The sequence below is a fragment of the Telopea speciosissima genome, chromosome 4, assembly GCF_018873765.1.
Source record: "Telopea speciosissima isolate NSW1024214 ecotype Mountain lineage chromosome 4, Tspe_v1, whole genome shotgun sequence".
Lineage (NCBI taxonomy): Eukaryota > Viridiplantae > Streptophyta > Magnoliopsida > Proteales > Proteaceae > Telopea > Telopea speciosissima.
The window spans coordinates 19,314,402-19,333,984 of record NC_057919.1 but is presented as its reverse complement, the minus strand read 5'-3'; the positions used below and the strand labels follow the sequence as shown (position 1 = coordinate 19,333,984).

Genomic DNA, 19,583 nt, shown 5'->3' with positions numbered 1-19,583 from the left:
CCACTGACTCGGATGGACTCGGAGGAGATTAGTAGCGTCGGTGAGGCCCACATGGGCACATGGTTTTGTCACCTTGCGTTGTGTTCTCTGCAGGGTTTGAAAACCAACTTGAGATGAGACTGTCGTCAGTGGAATGGACCCCACTCCTCACACACAGCCACCCTCTCATGGGGCACACTGTGTACCAGTCTTCCACTCTCCACTACTCTCACAGCTCACGAAGAAGGGGGCTTTGTGGCGATTCTCCTCCTTTTGCCCTCCAAACCTTAGCTTTCTCTCTCTCTGTCTGCTTCCACTATGGTGGTGCACGGTGGAGCGGCCGTGCTTGTGGGTTTTCTTGCTTTCCTTATATTGCAGCGGATTGTTGTGGGAGGAGGTGACTCTCTCTCTCTCTCTCTCTTCCTTCTCTCTTTTAAGCTTTTTATTTTACTCTGTTCTTAAGCTTGTTAGGAGTAAGGCTGTTTCATTGTGGGAAAAAAAGGAGAAAAAATAACTACAATGTGTTAAACTCCCGTGAACGTTCAGCTCTCCAACTATTTTCCTCTTTTAGTTTAACGTCATTTATTGAATGTAAATCAATCGCATTTTTGATCCGTGCATTCATTTTGGGCGGAAATGGTGAATTGGGAAATGGTTATTGGTGGGTTGTTCTGCATTTAAAAAATAAGTTCTCCAGATTGTTGACTTGTTGAGCTCACTAACTTTTCTTCTTTTGATTTTTCTGATGGCATCTTAGTGTGCTTCCTCTTCTTTCTAAGATGTTTGAGGATTCTGGCACCATCACTGGTGGTGTTTGGGTTGAGTCGTCTTTTAGAAGTGAAGTTATCCCGAACTATTAAACTATTCCTTAATTTGTTTACTGGTTTCAGTTTTATGGGCGTTTAGGTTGCGTCTTCGTATCCTCTGTCTGGGGTTTTTGTGGCGGAATATTGCTAATGGTGGTGAATTTGCGACTGGTTTTTGTTGGGTTAGGAGTTAGGACCCTTAGGTTGTATGTTTGTCTTCCTGGGATTGCATTTAGTGGATCACCTGCTTTTTCTGCATTTTTGGCTTAGATTTAGTGACACTTTACTTGATTCATGAGTGTCTTTATGGGATGCTGGCGCTCAATTTCTCCAGCCAAGAATGGTGATACTAGAGAGTGGAGACCTTCCGCTATTTACAGGAGGAACAGGGAGTCGGTGCTTTTATGAGCCTTTGCTGTCAAACTAAGATACTTATTTTAGTTATCAACCATGCTTCATACAACAACAACAACAAACTCAGCCTTATCCCAATTTAATGGGGTTGGCTACATAAAGGGCATTATCCAACGCACAAGCCTCCCGCCGCTAGGGGGTCTAGGGAGGGTCATAATGTACGCAGCCTTACCCCTACTTTTGCAGATAGGCTGTTTCCAGACTCGAACCCGTGACCACTTGGTCACAATAGAGCAACCTTACCATTGCACCAAGGCCCGTCCTCTAATGGGGTCGGCTACATGGATCTAATAAAACAAAGTAGGGAAAACTGAAGTCTGAACAAAATAGGGGGAATGAGGAGATGGGGAAAGAGATGAGAGTTTGACCACATTATCAGTAAATATCCTTAGGGACTCCCCTTTAATCTCCACCACCTTATCTTAGGGTACACAAGATCCCTCCTCCTACACTTCGGTGTACTGAGGCACATATCCAGGACCACCAGTCTATGTTGGATGTTTAGGCTCTCCTTAGGGATAACCTTATAGTCCTTACACCCCATTATGTTAGCCCTTCTTGTTAGGAATAAGTCTATTTGGCTGGTATGGTTCCCATTTTTTTATAGGTGATTTAAGTGCTGCTCTCTATTTTCAAAAGAAAGTGTTCTCAATGGGGAGAATAAGAGATCATAAACTACTGTAAAGTCTATGATTGAGGTCCCCTCCTCGTTCATCTCTCCAACCCCGTAGCCTCGATAGACACCTTCATATCCTCTGCGATCACTCCCAACATGTCCGTTCAGGTCACCTCCAATAATAATCAATTCATCCTGGCCAAAAACCCTACACTAAATCATCCATGTGTTCCCAAATTTGATACTACTTTCATCCAATCCTACTTGGGGTGCATAAGTGCAAACAATATTGACAACCTCCTTCTCCAAAACCAGTTTGATGGATATAATCCTATCTCCCAGTCTTTTGACCTCTACTACATCATTCTTTAGATCTTTGTCTACAATTATGCCCACTCCGCTTCTATTACTAGGATCTCCCGAATACCAAAGTTTGAAGTCATCCAACATCTTAGCTTTGTTAGCCTTCCATCTTGTCTTTTGGATACATCATACATGCGATATTTATCTTTCATCTCCTCATCACATCTACCAAGTCTAGGCTCTTACCCGTTAAATCCAATGTTCCAGGAAGCTAATCTAATCCTACGCTTCTGGGCTGAAATATTTCCTCTTTCTTGCCCTTGACTACTTATCACCACATTCGGACATCGGCATAGCGCGTCGCTTACAGGGGACACCCTAGAAAAATGACGAAAAGACATGAGATCAAGAGAAAAGAGATCATAGAACAAAAGGATCCATGCAAAAAGTGATTGGTAGAATAAGTTAAAGTGCCGGCTGCCGACCTGATGCACCACTTATAAGAAAATTGATATAATTATTAGAGAAGTGTATACAAAAGGGTAGAAAGGAGGGGACACACCTAATGCATTAAAAGACACTCTCAAAAGGTAAAATACGGTGCATAAATAGCAAGGCAAGGCACAAAAATGGTAAAGTAGTGTTTAAGACTAAGCAAACAAAATATGATAAAGTAAACAAGTAGTTGGGCAGACGAGCTACTGTCAAAACAGAAATACAGGAACCTATTGATGCAGCTCCTAGCATCCGCAAATAAAAAGACAGCCCTAAGCTTAGGGCCGATTGGATTGAGGAGCCTTAGTTTTATTTTATTTCCTGTTTTTTGTGGTAAACTTAATTGAACCAAGTTTTATTTTGTAAACTTAAATTGAACCAGGTTCAACCTTTGGTTCAATTTAAGTGATTCAGTCCTATTGGCTAGAAGTTGGCCTATTTCTATTGGTCCTTAGAGGATCTTGTATTAGGGTTTGCGCTTTTGGCCATAATATAGCTAAGTAAGTCGTGGGAGGCTCCCCATTATTGATGTTGTTAAAAATCTGTTTCAGCTTGCTGCCATTATTGCTGCTGCTTTGCTCCTAGTGAGTGTTTGCCTTGTGGATCTCAAGGTGAAGGGATTGGGGGATCACCAATCGTCTCCTTGCATCTGTTAAGATCAGGAAGTGTTCTTCTTCACTCCTTGCATCTGTTCAGATCGGGAGACTCTTCTACATCTTCAAACTGCTGCTGCCTTTGAAGATCTTCATATCTAGTAAGTGTTTACAGTTTTTTTCTGCAAATATTTTCTTTTTTAATCCTCCAGCCTTAACCAACCATCAAAACTCATCCATACTTCCATCACAGGCTCCCCTCACCCAACCCGACACTCGATCTTAACCTCAGCCCCTTCCTTCTTGCAAAACCCTAAAAACTACCATTCCCCCCAAGCTGCTGAAACCCTAAGACCTTAGCTGAACCATTCCAGCCTTCAGAATCTGTTTATATTTCAGCCACAGCCCCTTTACCCCATCCCCTACACTCGACCTTGCTTGCAGCTCCCTCTTCCCATCACAACCCTATTTCCCCTCATCTCCCATTAAACCCTAAAACCTAAAAACCTCACCTGAACCATTTCCAGCCATAAAAAACCCTCCATATTAGGATCAAACCTCCCTCTCCCCATTTAGGAAACTTGATCCAAACCTTGGACCAAACCCTCCACTATAAACCATAGTTGTCACGGCGGTTAGGCGACCCAAGGCAGTGGAGAGGGCCAAAATACAAGGCGAAACCAACTAGGCGTACAAGGCGTCCAAGGCTCCCGCCTAGGCGACCAAGTTGACCAAGGCGCCTAGGCGACGCCTTGACAACTAAGCTATAAACCCTAAACTCACCACCTTCTTCTTCCCCAAAACCCAAAACCCGAAACCCTAGTTTTCTGAAATTTCAAAACTTATTCAAATCTAACCAAACCTAGTTTATTAGATTCCCCCAAACCTGCCCAGCTTTACCCTATAAGATTCAACCCCAATACCCTAAGCCTCACCCTTGATATGACCCAACTTCCTCAAATCTGCCCCTCCAAACCAGCAGATTTTATGATCCTGATTTACATGGCTCCTAGCAGATTTAACATCTACCTAGGACTACATTACCTATGCTGAAGTAGAGATTAGGTTTAGAAACAAGCAGAGAAAGAAATCCAACAGTTATTGTAGAAAACCTAGGACCTGTAACCAGTAACTTGATAGAGAAGAGAAGATGGAAGAAGAATTGATTGTAATGTTTTTGGTTATTTAATTGATAGGTAAGCCCCTCTATTTATAATAGAGGGGAAATTACAAAGAGACTAAACTAGGCGATGTGGGACTAAAACCCACATAGCCCACTTACACTTAATAACATAAGAAGAATAAAACTACCCCAAAAGACTAGAATACCCCCACGGTATTCTGGAGTACATATGCTAACACTCCCCCTCAAGCTGGATTATACAAATAAGTAAAGAAAGAAGATCCAGCTTGAACTAAAGAAAAAAGAACTCCTAATAATGCTAACACTCCCCCTCAAGTTGGCGCATACAAGGTACTAATGCCCAACTTGAACAAAATGGGAAAAAAAATAAGTTGCAGCAGAATCTAGCTTGACATATGAATGCAGCTCCCAAATAAGCCTTCAAGAACTTGAAAAAATAGATCTTCAAAACTTGGACAGACATGATCAGCAAACCGGGACTGGAATGACTTCCAAAAAAGGCAGCTTTCAACGATCTTCAATAGCTATTCAGTGATGAATCTCAGATTGTCATAATGACATAAAATCTTGAAGTTAAATAACTAGAGCAGCAAGCAGCGAAAACAAACTGAATCAGGCAACGGAAAAAATACTGTATCAACCCAACTGAAAGTTCTCAAATAGGCAACAACCAAATATCTTCAATACTCTTCAATACTTCAATCTCCCCCTGACGGCAAACTCAATCCAATAACGAAGGATACCCAATGGCAATGGTGGAAAAAACTGATCTTCTATGTTTTGCACCAATGTTCCTGCAAGTTCTGCGTTCTGCAATGTCTGCAGATGTATTGTAGATAATCCCCCCCCTCACGTGTAGTACACGTGGACATAATAGAGATGATGTAAGAAATAGAGCAAAAAACATAATATTCTAGAATTTTCCAAAGGTGCTATGGGTAAGTAAAAAAGGAATGAATGGCAAAATTATAAGTTACCAGAAGTTTCCAAAGGTGTTATGGGTAAATACCAAAGGTATGGAATATGAAGGGAATTAGAATTATTGAAAGAGAAAGGTGTTGGAAAAAAAGATGGCATGGCTGTAATTTGGTGGAAATCCACTTTTAAATACAATCCAAGCCAAAGGGTAAACTGGTAATAAACTAGAATTTTCAAGGGTCAATTGGGTAGTTTAATAGGAGAATGTATTAAAAAATAATGGCAGTTCTGTAAATAACCAGAATTTTGCAAGGGGCCAATGGTAAATAAGAAAGTAATGGGTCATGTAGGGAATTAGATTTATAGATGGGGGACATACTTGGAAGGAGCAAACTCTTAATGGCAAGATGTAAATAATCATGAGAAGGATGGGTAATAATTAAAGGGGAGGGTATTAATTACCTAATAAGTTAACACTTAAAAGGAAAAGGAAAAGGAAACGTGATATAGGTAATAAAATAAAGAATAAAAAGAAAGGTATATATGGAAACCAGGAAATAAAATAAAGAAAATGGGAAAGAAAGTACCGTCTCCTACCTCTAACACAAACCAGAGGCGGAAAACCAGATTTGATTATTAAGGGAGGAACTCACTTGATTGGCTTCTGTATACTTTGAGATTTCAATCGATGAATCATAACCCAAGACCCTTCTGATTCCCAGTAATATCAGACCTAAACAGCCAGTATATTCCAAGAAGGATTGGCTGAAACAGATCTGGCGGAAAGCTTAGATTCAGATTTGATTTCTGATTAGAACTTCAAACATAGAACAGAAATCGACTCAAGGCTGTGAAGGGTGAATCGACCAGGGAAAGGAGGAGGCGGAACAAAAAATGCATCTTCAACCTCTCTTCAACCAATTCCAAGAACCAGCCACAAGAGAAAAACGAGAACCAGGGATCGATTCAAATAGGCAGCAAGCAACAGAAGAACAGCAGCAAACCAGAATTTGATTACACAAGTAAACCTTCGATAGCAATCGAAGTAAACAGCAGCAGCGACAATCGATGAATTGATCCAAATAAAATCTCCCACAGCAAGAATCAACCCTGGAAACCAAAAATCGAAGAACCCAACCATAGCAGTAGAGCTTCTTCAACCATTGACGGTAGCAGGGGTATCCTATTAGCAGCAGCGTATCACGTACCCAACAAGGAATAAATCCCTCGAATAAAAGCAGCGGCAAACAAGAACCAGATCTGAAACTGTCCAGAAAAAAGAGCTGTTCCCAATAATAACCTTGATCGATCTCCAAGGAATCTTCAAACAGAACAGCAATCGATTCAGAAAGGATTCCAGAAATATCCAGTGAATTCATCTCAGCGTGAACTAGAAATCGATTCCACAAGAATAAGAAATCAGCAGCAAGATTCTTCAACCAGAAATCCAAATCAGTAGCAGCCATCGACTCCATCGAACAATTCTTCGAACCAGGAAAGACCAACAAACGACCGTGGAAGATTAAAAAAATCGATAAAGATTAAATGAGCAAGAAACCCTAGTTCTTCTTTTCTTTCTATGAACTAGGGTTTCTCCATAAATTGGAGAACTTTGAAACGACTCTCAAAATTGCAAACCAGAAGAGAATCAATCACTGGTTACAACATCTCTGATACCATGTAGAAAACCTAGGACCTGTAACCAGTAACTTGAGAGAGAAGAGAAGATGGAAGAAGAATTGATTGTAATGTTTTTGGTTATTTAATTGATAGGTAAGCCCCTCTATTTATAATAGAGGGGAAATTACAAAGAGACTAAATTAGGCGATGTGGGACTAAAACCCATATAGCCCATTTACACTTAATAACATAAGAAAAATAAAACTACCCCAAAAGGCCAGAATACCCCCACGGTATTCTAGAGTACATATTCCAATACTCCCCCTCAAGCTGGATTATACAAATAAGTAAAGAAAGAAGATCCAGCTTGAACTAAAGAAAAAAGAACTCCTAATAATGCTAACAGTTATACATAAAAATATAAGTACTTCAAGCCGTACAAGTAACCCTAAGTTAAACAAACTGAGGAAAAGTCTGGTTAAGACACTTATGGAATAGGAGGATGGCAACACAGTAAGTCACACCAGCAATAAACTTCTAGCAAGATGACAGCCGGTCAGCTTGTTAGAGAAAACAAAAGACAACACCCCACAGGGTAAGGGTAAAAGACAGGGGATGGTCCAAGACAAAGCCAATATATTTCAAACTAAAATTCAAAACATACAAGACAGTCATAAGCATTAGCACATAACATGAGCAGAAGATACTAAACAAAAGGGTTATAAGAGTGGTAGAGGCAGTCTCCCTTGCTACACTAGGGCTCTAAAAGGGTTGAAGGAATGAAGAGATAACACACTAGTCGAGATAATGAACTAGCAATATACAGCAAAACGGTAAGCATTAAAGGGCTAGCAGTGATGAAGCAAAACAAGGGTGCAGCAGTGTACTAGAATAATATACAGCACAACAGTGTATTAGAGCAATATACACCAAGCAAGGAGGGAAGGGGGGGAGGAAACAGTTTACAGCCTTTGTAATAGAGCAAAATATCAGTGTTCTAGCCAGTACAGAGGCAAGTGTGGTTTACCAGAGAAGCAGGGAGGAGCCGACCGGATTGCCTGAGCAGTCTTACTGTTAAGATGTACACGTCAGACCGCAACCACTCTTGCAGGCCACTGGTCGAGGTGGTTATTGGAAATGGGGGAGGGTAGTGGTAACTTGGGTCTGGGGGTGGAGGTGACTTAAAAGCTGTATGGTCGGTTGGTGTTGGCAAGTCGGGGTAGAGTGGCAAAGGTTGGGAGTGAGACAGGGGCGTTGTTAGAAGTTCGTACAGGGTAGGGACGTAGGGTTTGAAGAGACAGGGTTTGGAAGGTCGTCAGAGTCATGGCTACAACGCTTGGGAAAAGGGTTTAGGGATAAAGAAGAGGAGGTGTGGGTTTGGGGATGGACAGCCTGAGAAGTGGGGGTTGGGTGCTCTGGAGTGCTTACCTGAAATCTCGGTGGAGAAGAGGAGGGATTGCTGCCACCTCCAAGTCTCCAAGTTACCGTTGGTGCTTCGATGGGGGTCGAGAAACCCTTTTTTTTTTTTCTGCACTTTCGATGGATAAGTTCAATGAATAAGCGATTTAATCTAAACCAAGGGATTGCAGCACCTTCGATCCCTGCTATTCTGCGAGTTCTCCGGAGCCGTGAGAAGGTGGAATGTTCACAACAAGGGGGGGGGGGGGAGAGGCAGTTATGGGTGATATTCGTGGGAGGGTGGTCGCAATATTTAGATCACGAGGGGTGGGGGGAAATATTGCTGCTGGAGAATCGGAGGGAAGAGAGGGGGGGGTAGGAGTTCGCTCATCAACCATGCTTCATCAACTTGCTAATTCACATGCATTTAGGGACACCACTTATGTTTGTTTTCACCCTTAATTGGGGACTTGGGACTGAATGTACATGACTAGGTCATTGGGAGATATCTATGTTGCTCATGGAAGATATCGGTTTTTGTTCCTTTGATAATTGACAGGTACATTGCATCAAGAATGTTAAGTATGTCAACCATATAAGAGCAATGTTCAATCTACCCTAGTCAAATACAATATGGCTCACTAGAGCTGGAACATAATATCATAAGATATTTACTTTGGAACTGTATCTCATCGACTGCTATTTGACATATCCAAATCCAAATTTTTTATGCGAGTATCATAGTGCATTAAATAAAATAAGGGCAAGGGTTCTCTGAGCCGCCAAGGTTTCCTGCACTCTCTCACATGAAATATTTATTTATTATTTTTAAGAGAAAAATAATTAGAAGTTTTCATCTAAGAGGGCGTAGGAAACCCCGGCAGTTCAGAGAATCTTTTCCCATAAAACAAACAACCCAAAATATACATGGACTTGATTTCTAAGAATTTTTTTCATCCATTATTGAACATCTCTTATAGTGGAATTGCATAGAACCTGACTGATTGTTACTTAATGTGATATTTGTCAGTTGCTTTGTTTATGTGCTTAATAGAGGGTCAGTCATATATAACAAGGCAGTTCATTTCAGTTACATTGCTGTCTTACAAGTGATTCCTTTCACGGCCATTTGTGCAGATTGTCCCCTGGACTTGAGTGCATCAAATTTTACACTGGCAGCTTCTGTGTGTTCTAATAATGATGACAGAGGGAAGTGCTGCCGTTATATCAATGCCTTTGTTGCAGTTTCTATTGCTCGTTATGCCAATTTGACAAGCAACCTGGGGGTTCCTTCAGAGTTATCTGAGGTCTGCCTTCATTCCATATCTGGAACTCTAAAACAGTATGGAATCCCTCCAAATGCAACAATTTATTGTGCACTTGGTACTAAAATTCCAGTTAATTATGAGTGCGAGGGCCGAACAACTGTCACGCAAGTGCTGCAGTCTCCAGGGTTTGGTAATGTCACAGAGAATTGTAAGTTGCCACTTTCGGTGGGGAGTAGCTGTAGAAGGTGCATAAATGCCGGCATTGTATACCTCAGACATCTGGTAGGAGCAGACAATAATATGACATTTAGTACCTGCCGAGATGCAACTTTTGCTACACTTGCAAGCCAAGGAGACAATGAATCTACCATTGAAATGGCAAGCTGTTTCTTTGGAGTTCAAGGGTCTAGTGTTCCTCCAGGTATGCTTCTGGTGGAGGTTATTGTTGGGAGTTTTTATGGAAAATTGTAAGAAAACTTCACCTAATAAATATCACATTTGCCCAACAACTTATAATTTTTTTAAATCTAAAATGAGTAGCATTTTCAGTTCTCGTGTGGTTTTCATCGTAGTTGAACTCCATTACCTTATTGATGCCCTTCTTATATGTGCCTCTGAAATTGAATTTTAGTGGGTTCCACCTATCATGTGGGTTTATTCTAGATCTTTCTTTTATTAATCAGGAGAATTTGAATGAGTATTTATAAATTATTGATGTAAAATGGAGCTTATAAACACTAGACTATGACAAATCAATTTTTGTGCCATGGGTAGGGACAAAAATTAATTATAAATCGGCTCAACTTAGTTGTTGCTCAAGTTGGACATAAAACAATTTAACCCATTAAGTTCCTGTGGAGCATCTTGAAGAAATATATGTTTGTGATGAGGTGTCTATGTGAATGTGATCCACTGGTTTTGTGAACTTTTTCTTGAAATTGTGTAGTTGGAGAGGAAATTTCTGCAGTACCCAAGGATTCATTTTCAAAGTGGTACTTAGTGAAAGAGGTTAACTCTATGATCACTCCTCTATTTCTGAAGCTCCTTGGAGCTGCTTGTCTTCTCCTCAGGCGTTCTAATACTGTTTTCAATTTTGATAGAATTATTAGCAAGAATAGTCTTATGCTGATTCTTTTAGAGCTGGCTAAGGCAGGAATGTAAGGTCATACAAAACTCAACGGATCATAATGATGTTTGGTTTTCCATTTGATCTTTTTCGATTTTTTTGGGAATCGGAAATTGATCGGACTCATTATCATCCTGTTCCTTCCTCAAACCTCCTCACATGTGAATGGCCGGTGATGTTTTTTATTGAAGAGTCCTTGCTCTTTGCAAGAAAATACAACCTGTGGTTGGGAAGAGAGGATTTTTCTGCTCCTGATAGGGGATTTCAATGAAATGCTCTGATCTTGTATGCTTGGTGGAAGGGCAAAGAGGTTGAGCATGGTAGTCTCTGCATAGGGCACTTGTACAGGGTTACCTGCAGGGCCCTTTTCTTTTGGTTAATGACTAAATGCCACTGGATCCACTAGGTTCTGGTTGTATCATAATCATTTTTTATGATTTCTCATAACAATTACGATGCCTTTTGTTTGTATTATTTGAGTTGGTCAGTGTCTGGCAGTTTCCACTTTGATGTTTTTTTAATATTTGTAGTCACTGATATAATTAAAAGTTTTGGGTCTGATTTGGAACAACATATGAATTATGAGTTATGCCACCTTAAGTATCTGAAAATCCATTCCTGAGGGTTCTTTTGAGGTGTGGTGATGTGGATTTTTTTTTGGTAATACTTTATATACACTGTGAACAACTTCTTTTCGGTGATGTGCCCAACAGAATTTTGTACTGAAAAAAAGAATAAATTATCCAAGACAGGTAGTTAGGCACTTCAATCTTGTGTTGTTAGTGTTACCCATGAATTGCTATTATGGCTTATAGGTTGAATGCTGTTAACTCAAAATAAAAATCCTTAGGAATTGGATTTTACTGTAGTTGCACATTTGTGGTAATGATTCCCTCCCCTTTCTTTTTTGTTTAAATTGGCAGTTTCAGAGCCATCCCCACCTTTGCTTGTACCTGAGGCTTCTCCAAGTCCATTAGCTGCTGCTAGCCCCAACCAGTCCTTAGTTGGATTACCTTTTGAGGAACATCATCATACCAACCACCTCACGGTAATCCTAGGTGTTGGTATTGCAGTTACTTTGGTGGCTGTTCTGCTGCTGATAGTATTGATACTTCTCATTCGTAGAAAAAGCAGAGAGCTAGAGGATTCTGAAAGTCCTGACAGGACATCGTGGAAAGCTTTACCGCCTCAACTGAGCCGAAAATGTCAGGAAGGTTGGAACATTGGCTTCTCTAAGGTCTTATGTCTGCTTGATCCTCATGTACATGAACTGAAATTTCAAATCTCATGTTACTGTGTGCAGGTCCATCATCCATGTTCCGGAAGTTCACCTATAAGGAAATAAAGAAGGCTACAAACAATTTCAGCACCGTCATAGGAAGAGGGGGTTTTGGAACTGTCTACAAGGCTTGGTTTGCTGATGGATTTGTGGCAGCAGTGAAGCGGATGAACAAAGTTTCGGAGCAAGGAGAGGATGAGTTCAGCCGAGAGATGGAACTTCTTGCAAGACTGCATCATCGTCATCTTGTGGCTCTAAGAGGCTTTTGCATTGAAAAAAATGAGAGGTAATTTGTCTATTGCATTTCTTATTGGCCTGCATGCACCAGTGCCATCTAACATTTCTTTTCCCTCTTTGAAGATTTCTGATGTACGAGTACATGGAAAATGGAAGCTTAAAAGATCATCTTCATTGTATGAATCTCCTGCCTGTTTCTCTGTTACACACTTTATAATCAGTACCCATGAACTAATTTGTTCACTGACTAAGATCCATTTCTTCAGCTCCTGGGAGTACTCCATTGAGTTGGAAAACAAGAATCCAGATTGCCATTGATGTTGCTAATGCTCTGGTAATCCATAAATCTCATCACTGGAACCAGTTGATTTTAGTTTGGCAGCTTTGCTCTTTTCAGTGTACACCCAGTTAACCCATGTTCTGGACTCATTTTACTTGTGGATGTCCCATTTATGTTCTCATTTGCAGGAGTACCTACATTTTTATTGTGATCCTCCTCTCTGTCACAGAGATATCAAGTCCAGCAATATTTTACTAGATGAGAACTTTGTTGCAAAGGTATTGCACGCCGCTAGCTGTAGGTCAAACTTTTGATTTTTAGTTCAGCCTTGAGAGTTTATGGAATCATTATTAAAGTTATTTTTACTATTACTAGTACTAAAATCAACTATACCTCATCCCAACCTGTTTTGGTTGGCAACACCAGTCTTGTTCTACCATTCCACTATTTAAAGACATAGCAGCAGCTTCTGCCACTACTACTTTTTAATTTTATTTTTTCCCCATCCCATTGTACTCTTTTTCAGGTTGCGGACTTTGGCCTTGCACATGCTTCAAAAAGTGGTACAATTAGCTTTGAACCAGTGAACACTGATATCCGAGGAACTCCAGGTAAGTGAAGATCTTTGATGTTTCAGATTTTATTTCTTTTATTTGTTCTAAAGAGACCTAACTGTTAGGGTGTTTGTAGGTTATATGGATCCTGAATATATGGTGACTCAAGAGCTGACAGAGAAGAGTGATGTATACAGTTATGGTGTGGTGCTGCTAGAGCTACTAACGGGAAGACGAGCAATCCAAGAATGTAGGAATCTGGTGGAATGGTCCCAAGTTTTCATGGCAACAGAATCTAGGCTACCTAAACTTGTGGATCCTTCCATAGGGGACTCCTTTGACTCGGAGCAGCTTCTCACAATTGTGACAATTGTGAGATGGTGTACTCAAAGAGAAGGAAGGGCAAGGCCTTCAATCAAACAGGTTTTGAGGCTGCTGTATGAGAGTTCAGATCCGATGCATAGTGGTTTCATACAGGCCATGCAAGATGAAGATTATGATAGCACTGAAAGTATGGCAAGGAATAGTAAGGGGAAGGTGCAAAGGGGTGAGGGGATCTTTCACAGTGGGGATGCAAGGTTTCTTCCTTCATCTTCAAGTACATCTAGGTCCTACTGCAGCAGGAGCTTTTTACTTGAAACAGGATCTCCACAATCTCCTCCTGGAATTTTCTCTGTTTGAAGAGAGAGGGGCTGCATATGGTGCTTCTCTCACTCAGCCGTGCTTCAGCCACCTATGATGGTTTGTAAGCTCTCAATTGTTGTTTGGACCTAGCAATGGTTGCCAGGTAACGGATCATGCGCTTTAGTAGGGTGTTCTTCTTTATTGGTATAGACATTCATTCTTGAATATTGGGTGCTGGAGATGACCACCAGCAAGATCCAAGATGGTGAGATAGTGCCATGCTCTTAATTTTTGTTGCATGGAATTACTAATTTTGTCTCCCCCCTGAAAGATGAGATATAGAATATCTAATAAAAAAAATGAGATACAGAGTGTTCAGCTTGTATTGCTGAAAAATTGTGGTCAAATTGAGCAGCCACCCAGTCAAAAAATTGATGTTGATGGTGTGGATAATTCTTAAAGTTGTATTTAGTGTTGTTCTATTTTGGATGAATTATTATTATTATTATTTTTTTTAATTCTGTAACTTCTTTTTTCCATGGTCTCCATATATCTAAGATATTACAATTTGTAATGCAAATTTCAATTAGATACGATTCAAACCTCTTACAATTTCTGACATGTTTCAAAATCTGTTGCAGTTTTTCTTTATCCGTCTCTTTTTCAGACCTAGTGTAGGTTCAAGTCCAAAAGACATCTGCAACAACATGTCCTACTACTCTAATGTGCTCGGTTTGCCAGTTGATTTGAATATTTCGAATCATGTGGGGGATGATTGGAATTTTAAAATGATTTTAAAATAGATGATTCAAAATATTATAGGGTTATGTATTTTCCTAATAGGCACCTAAATGTGTGACTGTTGGAAGACATGTTTGAATGGTCAACAAACATGTCTTGTGGGAAAAGGCTTGTGCTTGGGCATATCTCTTGGAGACAACACCTGGTGGTGTCTCTTCCTCTCTTATACATAGTGAGGACTGAGGAGGTTTAGCCCAGTACTTGAACAGTTTTTGTGGAACAATCCTAACCTCCGTTCTCTCTTGAACTTGGTTTTCATTATTCATTGTTTTGTTATATCCAATTAAGTGCATCTCATAGAGTCCTTTAGTGGCCCAGTTAGTGAGTGCAGTACTATTGGTATAGCCTTAAGAAGGGGCTATTTTATCTTGAAGACTAATTCACAAAGACCCGGTTTGCACCATAGAGGGTGTCTACAGTCTTAAGGAGAGTGACCATTTGGTACGACTCAGCCCCACCGATCCTTCAAGTTTCTTCATGGTTTTCCAAGTTTGTGATGCTGTTTATGATGCTTGTGTTTGTCATCATCACCATCGATTTGTCAATGGTTCAGATAAATAATCTATCCCCTTTGTTAGGTGTGTGTGTGTGTTTTGTTTTTTTTGGGGTGAATAAAAAAAATTATGTTAAATCCTATTCATGATAAATATAAAGATATCATGTATGTTTTGGATGAATATTTCCAACAATGCTTAAGAATGTAGAGTTTATTACTCTATTAAATACCATGACAAACCCGTTAATGGTTACTCAACACCAATAGAAAAGTCTCTTGGAATGTGTTTGTTTGATACTATTCATGTTAAATATAAAGATAGAGGGGTGAAGTGAATGACTGCATCTAAAGTGATTATAAGATAACAGTTGAATGGTTTTATTTTATGCAAAGGGAAAGACAAGTGTGATTCCTTGTTTTGTAACCGTTTATTGAGGAATAATTTCAGTCGATTGGTTTGAATTGTGACTCTTTTGTCATACCTGTTGGTTTTAAACCAACACTTGACTTCCTTGGTCTAACATGTGTGTCAGTTGACATCATATGGTGACTTGAGTTTAAAGCTACATTCTGTGGTGCTGATTTATGTAGTTAAGATAGTTTGGTATTTCAAATTTAATCTTTTATATTTGTTGTAATATGGGTCCAAGGGTAATTCTGTCCATGGGGGTATTCTTGTATGTGGGTTTTAGTCCCACATTGCTTAGTTATATTTTTGTCATATGATTTCAAGATTATAAATAAAGGCTGGGCTATGATCACATTGATCAAGCCAGTATTCACGGAATTCCACAATATTATTATAAGGTACAAGAGACCATTACTTGTCATAGCATTGCTTGGACATTGTGCCTTTAGTGTTTTGCCTTTGCGATGGTTTGAACGTTACAAGTGTTTGATCTATACCTGGTCTTAGGTGGTTATGTCTTGTGGGAAAAGACTTGGTGTTTGGGCATGTCTCTTGGAGACAACCCTTGGTGGTGTCTATTCCTCTCCTAAATATAGAGAGGAGGTTTAGCGCATTGCTTTAACAGTTTTTGTGGAACAATCCTAACCTCTGTTCTCTCTTGAACTTGGTTTTCATTATTTATGGTTTTGTTGTCCAATTGAGTGCGACTCTTGGAAGTCCCTTAGTGGCCCAGTCAGTGATTGTAGCACTACTGGTATAGCTTTAATAAGGGGCTGTCTTATCTTGGAGGCTGATTCGCAAGGACCCGGTTTGCACCATAGGGGCGTCTACAGTGTGAAGGAGATTGACCATTTGGCACAACTCAGGCCCACCGATTCTTCAAGTTTCTTCATGGTTTTCTAGGTTCGTGATGCTGTTTATGGTGCTTGTGTTTGTCATCGTCAACATTGGTTTGTCTATTGTTCAGATGACTAATCTATCCCCTTTGTTACATTTGTTATCATGTATGTTTTGGATGAATATTTCCAACACCTATTCTTGAGTCCTTGGAAACTTTTCTACTGGCAGCTGGGACTCCTCTGAAGGACCTAGCCCTATAAACTTCACATGCAGAGGGAATGTCTAAATTTAAATGTTGATCCATTCCTGCATTCATCCCATGTCTCTGGTACTGGTGAATAATTTGGTCACTAAAATTCAGTGTCAAAGAAGTTTCAGTATTAATTATTCCTTGAGTCTCCGTCTGGTTGCAAGTAAAAGGAAGTGAAATTGATCTGAAAAAGAAAAAGTAAAGTTGGTAATCTTGATTGTGTAACCTACTTAATACTCTTACCTTATTTGGTAATTATATTTTTCAGATTTAATCTTTAATTTCCTTTTCAAATCAAAGGGATTTTTTTGTTGCAAAGTAAAGTAATATTTAATAACAGATTTAGAATGTTTTGGAGTTAGTTACACAAGCATGTTAGGTAATGATTACAGAAGTCTCTATTTTACTATTGATTTAATTTCACTTCCCTTCCCTTTATTTCCCTTGCAACCTGATGGAGCCTGAATAACTTTTTTCTGTAAAAGGCCATCGACTTTGGGGTATTCCTTTGCTTTAGGCTGAGAAATCTGGTTTGTGGATGGTGAAGATATTGCCAAAGGACTTGTGATTTTTGGCACCATTTTCTGTTAATATTTCCAGCCAAGATGTGTTGCCTTGCCAATAAAGTCATGCATGATGTGGCTGTAGTACAGCAGTACCCCTTTTGTCATGGGTATCTCCAGTTGACCATAACCTGCTAGTGAGGGCTGGTGCAATGGCTTAAGGGCTGAGGTTTTTCAGTTTGTGAGAGTGGTCCATATGGATGATGTTTATCCTATGATAACTGGAAGTGCTGCTAGTATCCCCAGATGATGAGATGAGCAATTTAAAGTTTCGTCATGTTTGAGAGGATGGGCTGGTGAGATGATGAGAGTTTAATAAGATGTTGTTTACCAGTATTGGACATTAACTGCAAACAGGTATTTTTACTGTCCATTTTCCCTAATAGTGTTGATAAATGGATATTGTGTCTTGAAATGATTGATCTAGTTTGTTTCCTTGTCCAACCTTGCTTGAAACTTTTCCCTCTTGTACCCCATTCTTTTTTTCTTTACATGGCTGACACTGTCTCTTGTTTCTTTTCCTTCTTTATTTTCTCTTGTCAAGTCACAAAACTGTAGTGAACTCAGGTTAACTCCAGAGCTCTATGCATTACCATATTATATGTTTGGCCTACAATTAACCATAACCAGTTGGACACATCTCAGTATGGAGCATCCAATTAGACTTACTATCATCTCAATCCTGGCCTATTAAGCTAAAATCAGGCTAGCTTAGGCTGTGTTTCGGCAAAGCTGTACAGTATAGAAGCATTTTCTGCTAACACTTGTTTTTGGTAAGAATATGTTAAAAAAAATAAATAAAATTAACATGGTACTCTTCAGGGGTATTTAAGTATTTTCCAAAATATATGTCTTTAACAATTTTGTTCATGTAATATACTTATTTTGGGTAATGCAAAATTTTTTTTTTTCACTTTCAAAAAATTAGGAAACAAAAAACAGATTAGTGAAAAACAGTGAAGAAATTTATTTATATTTTGAAGGTTAACTTTTGTGTTTTGTCCTGAAGATTGTTTATTTTTGAGTTACCTTTAGCAACCAGAAATTGTATAATTGTGCATTGATTGGACCATTCACTATTTTTTAAAGCAGCTCACCTATATACATACTTGAAGGAAAAGCTAAATCAACCCATGAGTATATATTTCGTAGTGCTTCATTAGATCATACATCTTCTTGGTATATCCCAAAGGGATAGCTTGGTTGACAAGATCAACACCTCACAAAATTAAGAGGTAATGAATTCAATTCTTCTTGGGGACCTACCTATCAGATTAGAATGAGTTTTGGGACTATAAAGAAAGGTATGAACTCATCAGTACCATATAAAAACATTCTTCTTGGAGCTGCTATTAATGTTAAGGGTAAGAGAACACTAACTGGTCGTGTAATGCCTGCACCAGCATAGGGACTAATAACAGCGCGTGCTTGAGCATTTAACTGAATGGGATTTTTTAGTTCACTGAGTTTCTTTGAAGCTGTGTCGGACAATCTTTATCAATGAACCAATTTTACAAATTGGCCTGGACTAGTTAACTAGATAGCTAACTAGTATGTTTTCTGTCACATGAGAAAGGAAGAAGAAACCAATCTCTTGTCTCTGCTACACCTTAAGCTCTGATTGGGGATGAAATTAGCTGCTGTGATGGGGAAGGTTTCATGTCCTCTCTGTGACATGAGATCCATTAAACTTCCTATGCATGACTGCAACTATTTCATCCCAATCACAGCTTCGGGTGAGAAAGTGCATGGATGATGAGAAGAAAAGAAACCACATTTCCTTTCAAGTTATTGGTCTAGCTCTTCTTTCCACTTCCTCTGCGTCTCAGAAAAATTTACACTTTATAAAGGAACTGTTCATTAGAAGAAGTCAGAGTGGATGATGCATCAATAAAATGCAAAGGAATGAACAGTTCAATTTACAGCAGTTTCACCTTATAATCTTCAAATACTAATGAGCCACATGCAAATGAAAAATCATTGTCAATTTGTCACCCTTAGCAGATGCTCCAGGACTCTCAGAATTGCCACTAACTAGATGAACCTGAGTGCATGCCCATTCCTCTGTGTTCTAGCCCAGGACTTTCTTCAAACTTGCATGCCCAATCATCAGTAAGGGTGTCAAATTGGATCGGAACCAGATTGAATAAACTGAACTGAACCAAAAAGAATAAAATTTGCTTACAATCCGGATCTTAAATGTAGAAACCAAATTCGGTTCGTTTCCAACTCCAACATGTGAACCGTCGGTTCAAAGCAAAACTTTGAACTGAATTTAGGTACTAATATATTATAATATATTAATACATTATAATATTAATATATTATAGTATATATTACTAATATTAGTATTAGATTTTATAATGGTCCGATATATAGCATAATATAGTATATTAATATACCCTTTATAATATTACTATATTATAGTATATGAACCGAGTACAGGAACCAGAACCGAAACGAACTGAGCAGGTTCGGTTTGAGTATCAATTTTTAGAACAGTATTGCCGTATTGGTTCTCAGTTCGGTTCAGATAACGCTAACACTCTTTTGAACAGAACTGAATACCT

At 39.3% G+C, this 19,583-nt stretch overlaps 1 protein-coding gene across 1 annotated transcript; it reads left to right on the top strand.

Annotated features, from left to right (window-relative positions):
• The first annotated feature begins 197 nt into the window (after positions 1-197).
• LOC122657551 (probable receptor-like protein kinase At1g49730) lies at positions 198-14,035 on the top strand. Its single transcript, XM_043852287.1, has 9 exons — positions 198-376; positions 9,424-9,975; positions 11,604-11,894; positions 11,984-12,245; positions 12,320-12,372; positions 12,463-12,530; positions 12,665-12,754; positions 13,003-13,087; positions 13,167-14,035. Exons 1-9 carry the CDS (start codon positions 298-300, stop codon positions 13,709-13,711), a joined length of 2,025 nt encoding a protein of 674 aa, XP_043708222.1. The 5' UTR covers positions 198-297; the 3' UTR covers positions 13,712-14,035.
• Positions 14,036-19,583: the final 5,548 nt, after the last annotated feature.

Excerpts from the sequence above, each read along its gene's own strand:
- LOC122657551 (XM_043852287.1), top strand. The coding sequence starts at position 298 with ATGGTGGTGCACGGTGGAGCGGCCGTGCTTGTGGGTTTTCTTGCTTTC. Across the intron at positions 11,895-11,983 it reads GAGCCGAAAATGTCAGGAAG|GTCCATCATCCATGTTCCGG; the intron begins GTTGGAACATTG and ends TACTGTGTGCAG. Across the intron at positions 12,531-12,664 it reads TTGATGTTGCTAATGCTCTG|GAGTACCTACATTTTTATTG; the intron begins GTAATCCATAAA and ends TCTCATTTGCAG.